The 18,093-nt window shown below is 41.9% G+C and overlaps 1 protein-coding gene and 1 pseudogene across 2 annotated transcripts; both read right to left on the bottom strand.

Annotated features, from left to right (window-relative positions):
* Positions 1-24: 24 nt before the first annotated feature.
* On the bottom strand, positions 25-17,217 carry prpf39 (PRP39 pre-mRNA processing factor 39 homolog (yeast)). Of its 2 annotated transcripts, none has more exons than XM_061753544.1 (13): positions 17,058-17,217; positions 15,025-15,414; positions 13,834-14,087; positions 13,507-13,751; positions 12,392-12,559; positions 11,597-11,777; positions 11,065-11,172; positions 9,463-9,627; positions 8,872-8,998; positions 6,874-7,142; positions 1,606-1,790; positions 989-1,184; positions 25-711 (listed from the first exon to the last, which is right to left on the bottom strand). In XM_061753544.1, exons 1-13 carry the CDS (start codon positions 17,176-17,178, stop codon positions 622-624), a joined length of 2,499 nt encoding a protein of 832 aa, XP_061609528.1. In that variant the 5' UTR covers positions 17,179-17,217; the 3' UTR covers positions 25-621. The 2 variants fall into 2 exon arrangements, with proteins under 2 accessions (XP_061609528.1, XP_061609529.1); XM_061753545.1 differs by having other exon boundaries at positions 15,025-15,411; positions 17,058-17,201.
* Positions 15,939-16,047, bottom strand: LOC133468752 (5S ribosomal RNA; annotated as a pseudogene).
* Positions 17,218-18,093: the final 876 nt, after the last annotated feature.

Genomic DNA, 18,093 nt, shown 5'->3' with positions numbered 1-18,093 from the left:
GGTTATAAATGGAGCATGGACAAATTAGGATAATCTGTTTATTATGAAATCAAGTCAAGACAAAAGATAAAACAGGGACTCTTCATTTGGGGTTTATTGAAACAAAAATTCTTTAAATTTAGAGACCCACAGGGAGAATGAAAAACAAAGCCTTCCCATCTAGAGCACAGGGGTGGGTGGGGGTGCAAGTAAGCCAGTCTTTACAAACAACATGCATCATGACGCTGGCGTCAGGGAGGAATCCTCTTATCTCCAAAACCATCACTTTTCATGAAACCAAAAAAAATAATAATAATTTGTTGAGCCATAAACATTGCATTGTCAAAGAGAGCATGCCATTTTCAACACTTAATATTGGTCAATAACTTGTAAAAAATGACAGGCCAACGTGGGAATTTTCCTATAGTATCGATTTGTTTAAAAAAAAAAAAAGACACTGACCAAATTTGGACATAAGAGGTTTCAGCCTGACGCCAAACAGGAGCTACAAAGTATTTGAAATAATTAGCTCGATTCAAACTATCCAAAACAAAAAATTTGGAACAGTGGCGCTGGTTGTCTTTTAATTTGAAAAGCTAAGACACATTCTCTAATGAGAGACCGAGATCACGATTGCGTCCATCATGTCGGAGGAGGAGGGTAGTACTGGTTATACTGGGCGTATTGGTTGTACTGGCCCCACGAGTTTTGGCTCCAGGCGCCATACTGTTGCTGAAAAGGAGAAGATGGAAAAAGTTGAAATACAAGGTAGACCAGTGTTTCCCAACCTTTAAACCGAGGCACATATTGGAAAGATCTCCCAGCACAACACCCCAAAAAACTGTCACACATAGATACTGAGATAATGATGAGCTAGTCTCAATTTACTCACATTTTTGTATTAAAAAGTCACTATCTTAATGCAAATCACCATTGAAAATGGATAATTTTTTCCACAATACACTTGATCTGTCACAGCACAGCGGTCAAAACAACTGTAAAAACCCACCTGGTACCAGTTGTTGTAATTGTACGCGCTGTTTGCTTGCATGTCCGTCCCGGCAGCGGCCCCCATTGAGCCGTCGTCCATGCGCAGCCGCTTGGCATCGGGTTCCTGAGAGCTGTCGTAGCCGTTCTCCGCCTTACTCTTTGATGCATCAACTTCCTTCTGCAGGTTCTGTAGTTCTTCGTAAGCAGCTACCAGCCTAAAAACACATAAGGCTCGATTTAAACTGCAGGTCCAAGTGCCTACATCCGATTATATACCCATTAACATTTCAAGTCAGCACGGTGAACGACTGATTAGCACATCTGCCTCACAGTTCTGAGGACCGGGTTTCAAATGCCGGCCCCGCCTGTGTGGAGTTTCCATGTTCTCCCCGTGCCAGCGTGGGTTTTCTCCAGGTAGTCCAGTTTCCTCCCACATCCCAAAAACATGCATGGTCCGTTAATTGACGACTAAATTGCCTGTAGGTGTGAAGGTGAGTGTGAATGGTGGTTTATGTGTGCCCTCTGATTGGCTAGCAACCCGTTCAGGGTGTACTCTGCCTCTCGCCCGACTTTTAAATACACCGTGTAAAGCGAGCCTAAGATACAGTAACTTTAGGACATTTGCTACAAACTCACGCATGGATGTCGCTGCCAAAGTCCTCGAGGAATTCCACTTTGCGTTGGGCGAAGAGGAGGCGCGACTCCGTGTCCATGTGGCTCTTCAGGGCCCGGTCGAAGCAGGCCATGATCTCGGCCTGGTTCTGAGTCACGTCGCCGCTGTACTCCAGCTCCAGCAGGTTGAGGTAAAGCCTCGGACTCGTCTTAAGAGGGAAAAGAAGCAGTAAGACCATTTTGGATTCAGACGTGGACTATGTTCAATGGTGAGCAAGAACTTTACTACTGTATTTCCACATTTAGTGGCTGGGGAAGTTTATTTACTGAAGTGCAGTGAGTAGCAGGTATCAATAAGGTCTAAGGCTGGGCTGGTTTTGTTCTTTAATCTAATCTTAAATCACAAAACTAGGGTTTAATAACAATTTGTTACTGACATTTTAACATCCAACTGCATTGTTTTTCTAGCAGTTTTACTATAGGGTTGGGTGATTAATCCAAATTTAATCTTGATTTAAATTTTGGCTTCTCAAGATCATGAAAACGCAATCGAAGAAAAATGTGCCGCAGCACCGGTTGTGTATGCAAGTTCCTGCGAGGAAACGCACACCATGTTGCTTGTAGCAAGCGTGTGATTCATGTTCTTCTGCCCTCCATGAGTTTACTTTAAGGTGTTTATTGACAACCCAGTTGGAGTTTACTGTAAAACTAAAACACAACAAAAATAATTACATTACCCACATTGAATATTTAAATACAAGCCATTGTTTTAGAAATCACCAGCTTATGCTAGTCAATGGTAAATCCTATTGAAGGGCTAACTTTAGCATTAGATCACAGGGTAAATCCCTCCAATTTACCTTCAAATAAATATTTACACACAAAGGCCTTTGTAACACATAGACAATATAACAAAACTAAAAGGCATATATATATTCTTTCTAATCTGTGAAAAACGAGTTCAATAAAGTTGTATTTCCAACTTTCTTCTCTTTTTTTAAAGACTTCTGTAATACGCAGCTCTATGCATGCATCGGACACTACCCCCAACAAACCACGGTATGTACAGCGGATACAGTCATGGATTTGTATAACAAATGCTTTCTCCCCCGACTATCTGACATGAAATCAGACTAAAATGTTCCTGTTTTAGGTTAACTGGGATCAGGAACATTATTTCTATTTGCTAATGCCAGAATATTGACAGGATTTTTTTTTTTTTAAACAAATACTCTCAATAGACTACAGTTGATCCAGGCGTGCCAATGTTTTTTTTAGCAATGGATGTATTCATTTTTATTCATTCTTTAAGTTTTTTGATATATAATTACTCTACCTGTTACCAATTTATTTTCTGGTTCTATGAAGTTATACATAGTTTATTAATCATGATTTCATTATCACTCTAAATAATGTTGATCATTACGTTTCCGTAATCGCCCAGCCCTAAGTCTTACCACATACAGTGGGGCAAAAAAAAGTATTTAGTCAGGCACCATTTGTGTAAGTTCTCCCACTTAAAAAGATGAGGCCTGTAATTTTCATCATAGTATACCTCAACTATGAGAGACAAAATGAGAAGTATTACATTAGAATAGATTTTCTATGGGGTTGAGAACTGGAGACTGGCTAGGCCACTCCAGGACCTTGAAATGCTTCTTACGAAGCCACTCCCTTCGTTGCGGGTGCTGTGTTTGGGATCATTGTCATGCTGAAAGACCCAGCCATGTTTAATCTTCAATGCTCTTGCTGATGGAAGGAGGTTTTCACTCAAAATCTCACAATAAATGGCCTCATTCATTCTTTCCTATAAACGGATCAGTCATCCTGGTCCCTTTGCATAAAAACAGCCCCAAAGCATGACGTTTCCCCCCCATGCTTCACAGTTGGTATGCTGTTCTTTGGATGCAACTCAGCATTCTTTCTCCTCCAAACACAACAAGTTGAGTTTTTACCAATGGATGGAAGTTCTATTTTGGTTTCATCTGACCATTTGACATTCTCCCAATCCTCTTCTGGATCATCCAAATGCTCTCTAGAAAACTTCAGATGGGCCTGGACATGTACTGGTTTAAGCAGAGGGACATGTCTGGCACTGCAGGATTTGAGCCCCTGGCTGCGTAGTGTGTTACTGATGGTAGTCTTTTTTACTTTGGGAACAGCTCTCTGCAAGTCATTCACTAGGTCCCCCCGTGAGGTTCTGGGATTTTTGCTCACCGTTCAGGTGATAATTTTGACCCCACGGAGTGAGATCATGCGTGGCGCCCCAGAAGGAGGGAGATTTATCAGTATCTTGTATCTATTTTCTAATAATTGCTCCCACAGTTTAGTTCTTTCACACAAAGCAGCTTACCTATTGCAGATTCAGTCTTCCCGGCCTGGTGCAGGTCTACAATTTTGTTTCTTGTATCCTTTTGACAGCTCTTCGGTATTGGACAGAGTGGAGTTTGAAGTGTGACTGTTTGAGGTTGTGGATAAGTGTCTCTTATACTGATGAGTTAAAACCTGTGCCATTAATACAGGTAACGAGTGGAGGACAGAGGAGCCTCTTAAAGAAGTTACAGGTCTGTGAGAGCCAGAAATGTTGCTTGTTTGTAGGTGACCAATTACTTATTTTCCACCATAATTTGCTGATAAATTCTTTAAAAAGCGGATTTTTTTTCCTCATTCTGTCTTTCATAGGTGAGTTATACGTATGATGAAAATTACAGGTCTCTCTCATCTTTTTAAGTGGGAGAACTTAATACTTTTTTGCCCCACTGTATTTCACTTAAATGCAGCCTGTAACACAAGGCGTTCATGTTCTAAAAAACAAAAAAATTGTCAGGACAACTGAAGTGATACATTATGTCACACCACTGCTTGTTTCTCATGAGGAGGAGGTTATTTTCTTTTTTAATATAAGAGAGAAGCTTCTCTGCAGTATTTGGCTATATAATGCTTGGTTATCTCCACACATACCGCTTAGAACGTCTTTGTTTCATCATACCAGACTCTGATTTGGCATTATTTGTGCGTGTGTGGGCTTTCATGTGTCTGGCACTAAGGAGAGACTTCCGTCGGGCCACTCTGCCATAAACCCCTGACTGGGAGGGCTGTAGTGATGTTTGACTTTGTAGCACTTTCTTCCATCTCCCACTGCCTCTCTAGACTTCAGCCACAGTGATCTTCGGGTTCTTCTTTACCACTCTCAGCAAAGCTCTTCTCCCCTGATTGCTCCGTTTAACCGACCAGTCAGCTGCAGGAAGAGTCCAGGTCATCCCAAATTTCTTCCCTTTAAGGATTATAGAAGCTACTGTGCTCATTCAGAACCTTAAGTGCAGCAGAAATTCTTTGGTAACCTTGGCCAGATCTGTGCCTTGCCACAATACTTGGAGCTCTCAGGCAGTTCCTTCAACCTCAAGATTCTCATTCGCTTTTGACATGCACTACGTGCTGTTAAGTTCTTATATAGGCAGGTAGGTGTGTGCCTTTCCAAGTCAATATAATTAAACAGAGCTGGACTCCAAAGGTGTAGAACCATCTCAGGGACGAGCCAAAGAAAACAAATGGACAGCACCTGAGTTAAATATAGTTATTGCCATGCGATTTTTAATTTTTTCATTTTAATAAAACTTGAAAAATTCCTACAATTCAGTTTTTTTTAATACTGTCAATATGGAGTGCTTTGTGTACATTCTATGGTGGAAACAAATACTCTATTTCGAAGACAAAAAAAATGCTCGGGGATTTTTTTCTGCCTCGGGGGGCTGCTCCTTTCACGCATTCACGACGAGCCCTCTCAGTTTGATTGTATTTGTATGTATAAACAGAAGCTACTTGTTAATAGCAGGAAATAGTTAATTGTGAAGCTCAACAGCGCAAACGCACGACGACAACAAGCTTATGTGATCAGTGTGAGGCGCACATATTTGATTCAACGAGCGGGAAAGTGTCAAAATTGTACTATTGTAGTTTGCAAACCGCGTTAAACACAACAAAGAAGAAGATGGCATCACCGTCAGAAAAGATAAATGAAATGCCAAAAGTGCATTTAAGACTGAGCAGAAAGGTGAAGACCAAATTGCTCGCATCTACCACAGACCAGTGACTGCAATTGACTTGTTACGCTGGCATATTTGAGTTTGTACAACACTGTAGTGATCATGTGTGTCTTTCAACCACAGTGAGTATACTATTGATTTATAAGTTTGAATTGTGCTCATGTGTCTCGCCTTTTTCTGTGAATATTTTTGGCTCCTCGCCAATTTGATTGACAGCTGCGGGTCATTTCTTTGATGTCCGTTACGCATCTAATGCCTTGCGCAGCTTTGGTCAATAATGTGGTTACATTTCGTCTGTCTGGAGCCTGTGGAGAAGCGGCGCACTTGCTTATATGTGTGAGTACTCTAGGTACACCAAGTTTTCTATAAGCTTGGCCATGCATGTTCCATGGCTCTACGTGACACCAGCAGCCGTAGTACGCCAAATATTAAGATTGTTTCACATCGTTCCAGGCTACGCATTACTATTAAAGTATTGGTTCATGTTATGCCATTGTGTAGTTCGTATACATTTGTGCTTCCTCTCGAGGTGTCTTCATTTGAGTTTAGACAGCTTGTCTATAAGCTCAACGCACCGCCACGAACATATTCTGTATTATGTCACATGCTAAAATGCTAGCTGCTCAAGTGAAGGTGCACAACACAAGCACTGTTAAGGCCTTTAATAATTAATGCCTTGGTGTTGTGTTTTTTTGGGTACTTATAAGAAATGCTAAGTTTAAACTGAAATGTATATTTGTCTTTAGTTTGTTTGAAATTGACTCACTGAAAATGTAGTTTGCTGCTCAATGGGGAAAAAAACAAAAAAAAAAACAGTTGATTATCAAAAAAAGAAATACCATCGGTCGCTAATAAGTGAAATGACTTTTTTCTTGAGTATTCATAATGGCCGTTTAACCAAGCAGAAATTAAAAAAAAAGAAATTGAACTGAATTTAAATAAATAAATGCAATTAATTGCAAAAAAAAAAAAAGGAAATTATCCAAAACACTCGATTACTCTATACATTTCTTGGTGGAATACTCAAATACTAAAATGTGTGATAGCTGCAGCCTTAGTACATTCATAAGTAAAAAAATGGTCAAATGATTTTAGCAAATGACTGCAACATGACCTAGTGAATGTGTCTTAAATACTTTTCGTATTCACTGTATATATACGTCCCTAGGTCCCTTGAAAGGCGCTATGTAACGTAACATGAGTCCAAGATATTAATATTATTCAAGGTGTGGCTTTCACAAGTTGTTACCTGGTCTCTCTCGATGGCGTCCAGCAGTACTTTCCTGGCCTTGCTCAGACTCTTCTGCACCTTGACGAACTGCCGCGCCAGCTTAACGGCGTAGAAGGACGTCTCAGTGGTGGTCTTGGATGACTCCACCGCTTCTTTCAGCAGTGCCTCCGCCTCATCCAGGTTGCCGCGCCGACGCTCCAGGCTAACCCGCCGCAGACGAACCATAGCCAAGCAGGGCACCACCACCTCCAGGTTCTTCAGGATGCTGCAGGCCTCTTCCACGTTGCCTGTGGAGGAGCGAAAGCGGAGAAGAGAAAGAGCAGGCAAAACAGTGAGTTGACCTTTTAAGTACTGCAACATATCACAAGTCAAAAGCATGTGAAATGTGGAATTCCTGCACATTTCCCATGAAAAATAACCTATATTTTCCCATGAAAATAACCAACAGGTATTGTGGCAAAGTAACAAAATTCCTGCAAACATAGCCTATCATTGCTGGTTAGATACATACTGTATGTTTGTAGCGACTGTAACCTGATGTCGGTATGATTGATCTAATTCATGTTAAATTCCCAGAGTAACACCCCAAACGGAACATTTTCATTGTAAATATTTATTAAAATATATTGTTTTCCTCTTGTTATTTTTTTATTCTTACTTTTTTGTTCATTGTAAGATGACATTTTTGCTGGAGATTCAATATTTTTATTTTGCCTTAAAACTAAGACCAAATAGCCTTTACTTTTGAAGTTTTAGTTTAAAGTTTAATGGGTTATATATACAGGACGTCCTCGAGTTACGATGCACTCGACCTACGACGTTTCGACTTTACGACGCCCGTGCCTCAGCCGCCTTTTTGTCCCAGCACCATAGTATTTCTGCTTAGCGAGTGCATAGTCCTTGTTTGTGCGCCGGGAGTACCTTTGCCTTTTTCGCCCTCCTTTTTTCACACTCTCAGCAGTAATGGTAAGTATAGCACCTTATTTTTTTTAATGTATTTGAGTTTCTTTATAACGAAGTGTTAACCTTTCCTGCTACAGTCACCTGACCGCGGTCGGGAGACGCAGGGGTTAACTCCCTTCTCTCGTTGCACAGCTGAGCGGCGGCAACAATAAAGGCACGAAGCACTGATTTTCTGTTTTTGTGGCTTTATTAGCTCCTCTGCACATTCGACGTCAACGGGTCCTCCGCTAAGCGCTACTCTTCCCCGGTCGCCGTCACTACATTTTCCACTGTACACACTCGCACCAGCGCGCACTCCTTCCTCCTTCGCAGTCCCGCCGGACGCCGCCTGCGCAGTCCCGTCTCACTCACACATCGACGCACACGCCCACACACACTGACCTTGCCGTCACAATCACGTGGGACAATACCCGTAACAGAAGTAATTTGCCGTAAATTTTGACTTTTAACGGTGAAATCAGACTTGCGCGGAAAATCGTGTTACGTCGCCAGCGTAGGAATGGAACATGTTGTTAAATCGAGGACTTCCTGTACATGGACCACTGCAAGTTGACAGTGCATTATTTGTCTGCAATGCCAAATGACACTTGAGTGCACTTAAGCAGTGATTCTCAAAGTGTGGTACTCCTACCACTAGTGGTACGTGAGCTCCCTTTAGTGGTACACGAAAGATTCACTGCCTAAGTACAGTTTAGTTGTATTTAACTTTTTAGTACATTTTCAATTAATCCTTAAGAACTTTTTTTTTGTTTTGACTTAATTAGGTAAAATTTTAATTTGACTTAAGTGTAATACATTTCAATCAAATAATTCAGTATAGTTTAGAGCTGTGCAATATGGACAAAAACGTATGTGCCGATAAAGATAAGTTTACATCCCAATAATGATATATAGCCTATATTTCAGTGCAGTGTTTCTATATTGGGCAAACTGTATAGTAATGTTGTCATTATGGTGGTAGTTGGAGAGCCAGGTATTGATATGGGTGGTATTTTGTGTACCAGTGTGAGAACCACCGTACTAAATGGTTTCATTTACTCTTGTGCTACTCACTCTGTTGCTCCTCGAAGGCAGCCCACAGCAGGTGGATGGCGGGCTTCCTGGGGAGGTGGACGGTGCACGCCTTCCTGTAGACGTGCCGGACCCCGTCGGTGCTGTAGCACTCCAGGTATTTGGCGTACTTTTTAAGCGTGAAAATAAGAGAAAGTGGGAAGGAGAGCGAGCAGAGGACAGGAAAGCGGAGAGAGAAAGAAAGGCAAAAAACAGAAACGAAACGTTTACATTTCCCGCTTCTCGGACCCCGGTGAATGTCGTCATTGACAAGATCGTTCTTAGAATTTTTCTGTGTAAACCCATCAGCACCTTCATGGAACCAATTAGATAAGATTCTGTAAGGTAGTGGGAGACGAAGAAGATGCAGTTGGCAAATGCTGCAGTCAAATCTTGTGTGGCAAGCTGGCCATCCCCTAATACAACAGATACAGTCACATATCAACGTTACACGCAAAGAGTGCAGGACGTTTTGTCGTTTTTGTTGGTTTTTTTTCCGTTTTACTCCATGTGATTGTCATCGATGGTGGGGGGGAAGTGCAGGGAAGCGGCGATAGGAGAAGTGGAGCAGAGGGAAAGAAAACGCCTTGATACCTTGATCCAGAACTCTTCATAGAGAGCACAAGCGATGAGGCAGCGTTCAAAGAGAACAACCACGCGCTCTGGGGTGCCGTTCTCCATCTCAAAGTCCAGGTACTCCCGCCAGTTGTTCAGCTGAGTCTTCTCCAGGGCTTTAACGTGGAAGTACGGCCTCTTGATCTAAAATTGTAAGTGTTGCATATTAGAAATAAACATGCACAAAATTCTACAGACATTTTGTAAATGCTCATGAGTTGCTACCAGACTGAAATGCTGAGTAATTTATTAACGTGAATAAAATGTTGGTGAAACTGGCAAAGTTTTCACTTAATTGACAGAGGTGAACCATTTGTGAATTGTCTCCATGAATTTAGGAATAGAAAATGTGTTATTTTCCAAGATGTGTAACAAGCTGAACATTTTGAAGTTGGAAGGAAATCACAATCATCTTTATTTGACAAGTATGCCTAAAACACACAAGGAATTTGTCCCTAAGAGTTATAGAAAAATATAAGAGTTAAATATTTAAAATCTCTTGAATTGGGAATTGTATTGTGAAAATATGTGAATTTGGGGAACGTTAGAAACAGTTCTGTTGTTCTCTGAACAGTAAAGTTACAATGGTTTGAATTGGTCGAGAAAATCTGTAAGGCGGTAAACAAGTTAAATGTCTGCATTAATTTGGAAATGTTGACATGTAAAAGGTGATATAATGACACTGAGAACGTTGGAAAAATAGAGGTGAACATTTTTAAGTTGGAATGGTTTGAATCCGTGAAACAATGTGGGAGGAGGTCAACATGTAAAATGTCTGCATTAATGTAAGAACGCTGACATAGAAAAGGTGAAATTAAACATTTGGGAATTTTAGAAATGTGGACAATTCTTTCCCAAGATGAAGGAGCTGAACAGTTTGAAGTTGGAATGGGAACTAGACTAGAAAGAAAAGTCTCAAACGGACTCAAACTCTGGACAACACCCGTCCATATAGCCAGGACAGTGAGAAAGTTAAGAGTAAGCATGTCATTAATAGTGTTTATTAAAGTAATTTAATTGCAATAAAGTAATTTAATTAGTTAGTTAGCACCCATTATTTCTGTTAGTTGTAATTTTGATTTGACCTAAACTTATGTCAGTGGCCAATCCTTGAATGCCCCCTATAGGTCATTGGTGTTTTAAAATGTTTGTCTAAAATGCTAGAAAATAATTTGAGCTGGGATGGGCTCCAGCACGCCCGCAACCCTTGTGAGGATAAGCTGTACAGAAAATGGATGGATGGATGGATGGATACAATACACAAGTATATACAATAAATGAACAAGTCATGTAAATAGACAGATTGCTCTATCTTGTGATTGGATCGGTTATCGGTCCCAAAAATCCTGATCGTATAAAGCCTAATGGGAACAATAAGGAACTTTTTTGCCAAAACATCTTATTTACTTGATTTTTTTTCTTGTGGAAAATGTGGAAAAATCTGTAAATTTCATAAATGTGAGTATTTGAAAGTTTGAATGATTTGAAACAGTTTTGAAAGTTGGAAGTGGAAGGAATTGTGGTGCAGAAACTTGTCTGAATTCAGCATTCAAACAATTGAAGCTGTGTTGACAGTCGTACCCCTTCCTCAAAAGCCCAGCGCTTGCTGACTTCGTGCTCGTTGTGGTTGAAAACTTCCTGTCGAGCCTCGATCACTTTGTGGCGCATGTTCTCGATCTCTGTCACTCTCTATGTGAAAACACAGAAAAAACAAACTCTGTTGGAAGGCTTGACAACAATCACCTGTTCCACTTGATGTAATAGCTGCCGGTGGCGGTCCCGCAGCCATAGATTTACATCACCAGAGACAAGAGGACTGCAGAGGGGGGGCGTATATATGCACCCTGCATATCAACCTCTAGGTGGAGGTGCTGCGGGTCAATGGGCCTCGGTTGTTCCTTTTAGTTTAAGGGCGAGTGTCCCTGACAGGATGCCAGCGTGAAGCCCCCCTTGGCTGTCTTTGGCTTTGCTGCCGACATAAAGACAACTCTTCAAACTCTTCTCTTAATCCATGTCATGGTGGACAAAAGGCAACCGCCATCTAACTCCAGAATTTCTTTTTTGTTGTGCTTTAAAAATTCTTCCCTTGAGAGATTGCAGACCGGACTCTTACCTTGGCTGGGTCGGCGAAATCCTCCATGCCAGGCGGCAAGTCCTCCTGGGGGGCGGGCGCTTCTCCATCTTCACCCACCATGGAGGCCAGGTTGGCTTTAGAGAGCTCTAGCCTCAGCTGGACAAACTCCTCTTCAGACAGGAAGTGTTTGGGGTTGTTGTTCTGCACGTGATCTTTAAACCTGCATGTGTAAAGTTTGGATTTTTACCTTTAATGACTGCCATTGACAGCTGTTGAATTCAAATATCCATGTTAACATGGAGGACTGGAAGTGAATGAGCTATAGTCTCGAGAGAAAATAAAAAATATATTCAAATTAAGGCTGGGTAATTAATCGAATTTATTCATTGATTTGAGTTTATGTGTCAAGGGGGATTTTTTTTTTTGCAGCTTCCTTGGTTCAAAGCGCATCCCTGCCGATGTGCACTGCTTACCCTTAAACAGACAGGACCTAGTTTACAATAGAAGTTGGTGTCGTGTGTAGCCAATTTAGCATTTTCCGACAGTTCTAACAACTATTTTTTCCCAAAAAAGGGACAAGCGACTAATTTCCATTAAGAATCAGATACCATGGGCTGAATTATTTTCACATTGTCTTCTGTATGAAAAGAAACAAGCACAGTGGAATGCAGTGGGCAGAACATTGCCATAAACATGGTGCCCATGTCATTGTCATTTGCTTTTTCTATAAGCAAAACGGTCGAATTGAAAATTAAACTTCAGAAAAGAAATAAAAACATGGAGTTTTTATTTCAGGGTGATATCGCTCAACCGTTTTCTATACTTTGACCTTACTTTTGTAAGTGCTGAGAGTAGAGCTGCGTCGGGATGCCCAGGATGCGGTCGTAGATGGCGGTGACATTTGCAAGCTTTCCCTGCTCTGTCTCCCAGGTGATGAAGGATTCCCAAAGGCGGTCCGAGCGGAAGTCTGTACCGGCTGCGAGCACTGCATGTTCGTATGCCCTAGGAAGGAAACGAAGACAAAATTAACTTGGGGGGGGGGGTTTGCACTCTGCATAAAAGGGCTAGAGAATTTTTTTAGTACAGAGGGGTCCTTGTTTTACGGCAGCGTTCTGCTCCTATGGCAAAGTATCAGCCCCAATTTGTACACGTCGGAATACATAGTTATCCTTCACGAGCCTAATTAAGCCAACGAAGTATTTAACCTACTCACAATTTTTTGTGTAGAACATCACTAAAATTATTCACGGAAAAACCCACCTCTTGGTACCAGTCTGTGGAATTTTGTTCTCTTTTTGTAATGCCCTAAGATGACTTCCAACGCCCTGCTCCTTTTAAGGTGCCATGTTAGTGGAGGCGGAGCTAGTGTTGGCCAGCAAACCACAGCGTGGAAATGCAGGTAGGCTCCTTGTGGGGTTCAGAGCCAGCGAAAGCAGGGTAGTAAAATTTCAAGATGATGCAGAGAAAGTTATGGATTGCCATTAGAAGTGGAAGTTAACAGCCTCTTGCCTGGTAATAGCTACCTGCTCAAAGAAAGGCACAGTAACTGCCAAATTAAAGATATTCGTTTGTAATATACGCATCACTTAATCAAAAATGTAATACCATTGCCAAGAGGAACGTAGTATAACATATTTTTATGGGCTGCAAAGTGGTGACATACGCACTAGCGCCCTTGCACACCTGGTGTATTTTTGTCAAAATCAAATAATCTGTAAGGCATTTATTTTTAAATGGTAATGACGTCAGTGAGATGTGTTGAGATGTAATTTATATTTAGATGCTTGGATGGTACATATATACATATATACATGAATATAGTATTCAGGTAAATACGAATAACGTGTGAAAAACATTTGAAGGCCAGACGTTCATTGCACGTCGTTCGGTGTGACCGTGGTAAACTGAGGACCCTCTGTAAAATAGACTTGTGGGGCCTCACTACTCACGCTCGAATGCGTCCCTCAGTCTCCGGGTCGTTCGTGTCAGAGTTCTCCTTGATGTAGGTCATGTAGTGCAGCCAAAGGTCCACGCTGAGCGGGATGGCTTGCAAGCCTCGCCGGTACACCTCCTCCGCCACGTGTATGTAGCCATGCTTTTTCTCTATGTCCGCATACTTCTTCCAGTAGCCGTAGCAGTAGGGATAGCGCAGGAGGAAAATGTCAAACGACTTCCTCACTGCTTCGAGAATATTCTGAAGGAAGAAGAGTTTCATTAATTGTGTCATTTTGTAGATGCCTGCATTGTCACCGATGTGGCGCCTGTATTGTATTTACCTCTTGCTCCACATATTGCAGCAGGTAGACCCAGGCGTTGAAGTCTTCCGGACTGTCTTCACATCCTTTCAAGAGCTTTTCAAACTCGCTCGGGAGCTCTGGCTCTGTAGGAACGATGGCTTCTTGAACGACGGCTTCTTGAGCGGCTGCTTCCTGGGTGGCTGCTTCCTGGGCGGCGGCCTCTTGAGCTGCGTCTTTGGGGGCATCTTCGAGCTCCATGCCATCCTCAGCCGCTTGTGACGCCTCAGTGCCATCTGTGGGAAAACCAAGAAGAGGCCATAATGCAGTGATTCCAAACCCCAGTGTGCCACGGTTAACTGGTTTGAAAAATATGTATCACTACAAATAATCAGTGTTTTCCTGCATATACAATGTTTAATTTAGATGTGGCCACCTCCACCTAAGCGAGGATTTTTTATGGCAGGGTTGGGAGGGACATTTTGAGAACTAGAAAATGTTAAAACAAAATACATACACAATATGGTTACATATATGTATGTATATATTTTATATGTATTTTTTACATTTACATACTACATATCTGAATGTATATGTAGTATATAAATATTACATAGAAAAAAGGGTTTGAGGCATTAGGTAATGACACATACGCAACTGTGCGAACTATCATAATGGTACCAACCTCTGCCTCAATTTGAGTCAGAAAAAAACCTTGTAATGTTCACCAGAGGCTACATTCAACTGCATATATTGTCCCGTTAAGGATTGAAAATAGTTTGCTCTTTGATGACGCTACACCAAGGGATCATTCAACAAACAGCAGTTTTCTTTGTTTTCATGAAAAGTAATGGTTTTGGAGATACGGGGATTCTACCCAACGCCAGCGATATGAAACGTAGTGACAGGAAGAACAATTCATTGCTCTTCCACTACATGGTAGAAAGTCCACTTCAGTGTATCCACCCGTTACCATGCATAAAACAGAATAGATTTGTGCTGAGCTGAACATGCCCAGATTTCACACCGATTAAGTACATTTGTGAGGAAACTGAGTAGAGATAATTTCAGTTTAATGACCATACGTTTGGTGACATTTGTTTGGTGGTGTGCTGTGAGCTTTTTGTAATGCAAAATACATGCCTTGGCTCAATAAAGGTTAGTAAACACTGCATAATGTAACACTATGCAAACATCTGCCCCTTTGTTTGACTGGGCATTTTTTTATTTCACCTTGATTGGTCACATCCTGGTTAAGCGGCTGAGCAGCCACGGGGTCGGCTTTGAGTTCTGGCGGCTGTTCTGGGGGCTGAGGTGGAAGCGGCGGCGGTGGCGGCGGCTGCTCATTCGGATACAGTGGCGCATTGGCCATCTGAAACTGTTCCACGCCTTTCTCAAATGAGCCCACCTCTGGAGGAGGAGGAGGAGGCGGTGGCAACGGCGGGTTGGGGTGGTCTCCTGCCCCGGATACAGAATCCATGCTCGGCTCTGGGGCGGCTGGCTCCATGGTCCAGTCAGCGGTTTGGTTTAGAGCAGGAGGGTGCGCTTCCCCATTACTCGCCATGGCATGGGGCTCTGATTCCAGCATTCCAGTCATGGGGTCTTCTGGGACGTGAAGACCTGCTGGAATGAATCAGTACAAGTTCAGTTTAACTATTGACTAAAAATGACTATGAAAACACATTGTTGTACAGGGTGTCCCTAAAGTCTGGGCAATTGAGAGCAGTGTGGAAACGTGTTGAGTCTTCCAACCTTTGCTAAGGAAAAAATATATACTTTAGCTGTTATATGATCCATCCATCCATCCATTATCTGAGCCGCTTCTCCTCACTAGGGTCGCGGGCGTGCTGGAGCCTATCCCAGCTGTCATCGGGCAGGAGGCGGGGTACACCCTGAACTGGTTGCCAGCCAATCGCAGGGCACATTGAAACAAACAACCATTCGCACTCACAGTCATGCCTACGGGCAATTTAGAGTCTCCAATTAATGCATGTTTTTGGGATGTGGGAGGAAACCGGAGTGCCCGGAGAAAACCCACGCAGGCACGGGGAGAACATGCAAACTCCACACAGGCGGGGACGGGGATTGAACCCCGCACCTCAGAACTGTGAGGCTGACGCTCTAACCAGTCGGCCACCGTGCCGCCCTGCTTACAGCACCTGGTATTCCCAGGCGGTCTCCCATCCAAGTACTAACCAGGCCCACCCCTGCTTAGCTTCTGAGATCGGGCATCCTCAGGGTAGTATGGCCGTAAGCCACATCTGTTATATGATAACATCCCAATTCAATTCTATACATACAGACCTGAGGACCGGCATAGACAATAGGTTATAATACGAAGCAAATAAAAATATACCAAGCAGGTACCATAAAATATTTAGGACTGTTGTACCAATGCCACCAGATCTGAAACTGGTATTGTGGGTTGCAGCACTTAGTCAGTTTGACAAGTATCAGATGGTTTCATTGTTAGTCATCTACCCAGCAGGAAAACAATGAAATAAAAAAATAGAATTACATTTACAACAGCCTGTTAAGTGTTGACTCTTACGCTCACAAACGTTGGCATTACCAGCCCATCTCGTTCTACGGAGTATTGTACTATTCTCAGAGCATTATTACGGCCTATTTTAATTTTGTGTAGCACAGTTTCACTATTTGAACATATAAGGAATTGAATAACACTATAGAAATATAGCTAACCATGTTGAAAAATGTTAGCTAGGCGTTAGGGACACCGTGTAGCTTGGAGGGAGCCTATTTGACTTCATAATCGCCGACATGTAGACAAATGAATTTTCATTCCATATTTTAATGACAGGTACGTATTATAACAGTTAGTTTTGGAACTACTTTTCCGTGCAAACAACGCCGCCAGTAGACATGAAAAGTTCAACTCCAGGTTGGGCCTTTTGCAAGCGTCTATCTCCTGCAAACAAATGCCGCAGCTAACGTGAACAAAAGCTAGTTTCATATCGGCGTTTTTAGCCAAAACAAACACGCTACACTTTTAGGTAGTGTAATGCAAACAAACAATGCTACCTTTAATAGCGATCGGGCCACTTAAATAGCCATTGACCTTCTCGCGTCTACGAACCGAAAAAATGTGTTTTACATGCGCCATTTGCCTCCTCTTCCAGGAAATAGACGAACCCCGCGGCTTGCCCTCAATTAGCTAGCCCGCGCTGGGTAGCACGGCAGTATATGCTATTTTTAATGGTACTATAGACCAACTAGGTGGATAAAAACGCGGTTTAGAGTCTTACCAGTAGCTTCCATGAACTCTGTTATCAAACTTGAAGCGGCTTTCTCGGTCACTTTATCTATACTACGACAGCGCGGCGAGGTTCCTTTTCGAACTGGAAAAACGAGGAGACCAATGCGCATGCTCAGTCAACAAGGCCTCCGCTCAGAACACTCCAGAAACGTCTGATGTATGTTTTATGCACTTTCGACACATATACTGTAACATGTTCTAAAAATATTATGACATTATATACTTGTGATTTTCGAGTTATGCTGTACAGTATACTATGGTGATACTATGATAAATATATATCGTATTTAACACGTGGTTATTTATCTCTATGGTCAGTTTGTCTGTGACGAAACACCTTTATCCAACAAACCTCTACGACACGAACGTGCGCAATCGCTTTGAATGAAAAGTGCAAGTTGAAAAAAATAAATAAAGAATAGGCATCTGGCCTCATGTCCAACTAAAATGTGCTTTAAATTGACTCCATGTGTGACCTAATGTGAAAAATTCGTGTTGTAAACGTGACATTTTAATACGCCACGAAAAACGCCTCAAATGGCGCCCTGCACGTCTTATCCTGTTGTGTTCAGGGTCGCTGGGAGTTTACGTGATATACAAGCGCTGCTTGATGTTATAGTAATTACAATCTGAAATACTATAACACCAAGCAGTGCTTGTAAATTGTAAATTACAAATGTATCATGTATCAGTTTTAACTTAGTATTTAGTACATATTTTCGCCCCCCCCCCCACCTAATCCTTCAACTTGAACATAATCAAATTCTAATGCCTCATGCCTTGTACCTTATGGCTATAGAAACTATAATGAAAACAATTAAGCTTATTGATTAACTGTCAAACTAACCACCTGATTGCCAAAATAAAAGGAGTAAAAGTTGCTTGATTATTGAATTGAGATCTTCACCAGATAAATCAATTTCTTTCAATTGGTTAAGATGAACATATACAATAACTGATTTTTTATTTTATTTTTAGTCTTACTTCACAATCTTGTAGACACACCAAAACAGTGTTCAAGTCAC

This window comes from Phyllopteryx taeniolatus, chromosome 18 (genome assembly GCF_024500385.1).
Source record: "Phyllopteryx taeniolatus isolate TA_2022b chromosome 18, UOR_Ptae_1.2, whole genome shotgun sequence".
Lineage (NCBI taxonomy): Eukaryota > Metazoa > Chordata > Actinopteri > Syngnathiformes > Syngnathidae > Phyllopteryx > Phyllopteryx taeniolatus.
The sequence above is the reverse complement of the archived record's forward strand: the minus strand, read 5'-3'. Positions and strand labels throughout refer to the sequence as shown.

Bases quoted from the DNA above. Each gene is read 5' to 3' on its own strand.
- prpf39 (XM_061753544.1), bottom strand. From the start codon at position 17,178: ATGCGCATTGGTCTCCTCGTTTTTCCAGTTCGAAAAGGAACCTCGCCG. The intron at 12,560-13,506 runs GTGAGTAGTGAG...TTTCCTTCCTAG, and splicing joins ACTGAGGGACGCATTCGAGC to GGCATACGAACATGCAGTGC. The intron at 1,185-1,605 runs GTGAGTTTGTAG...ATGTGTTTTTAG, and splicing joins TTTGGCAGCGACATCCATGC to GCTGGTAGCTGCTTACGAAG.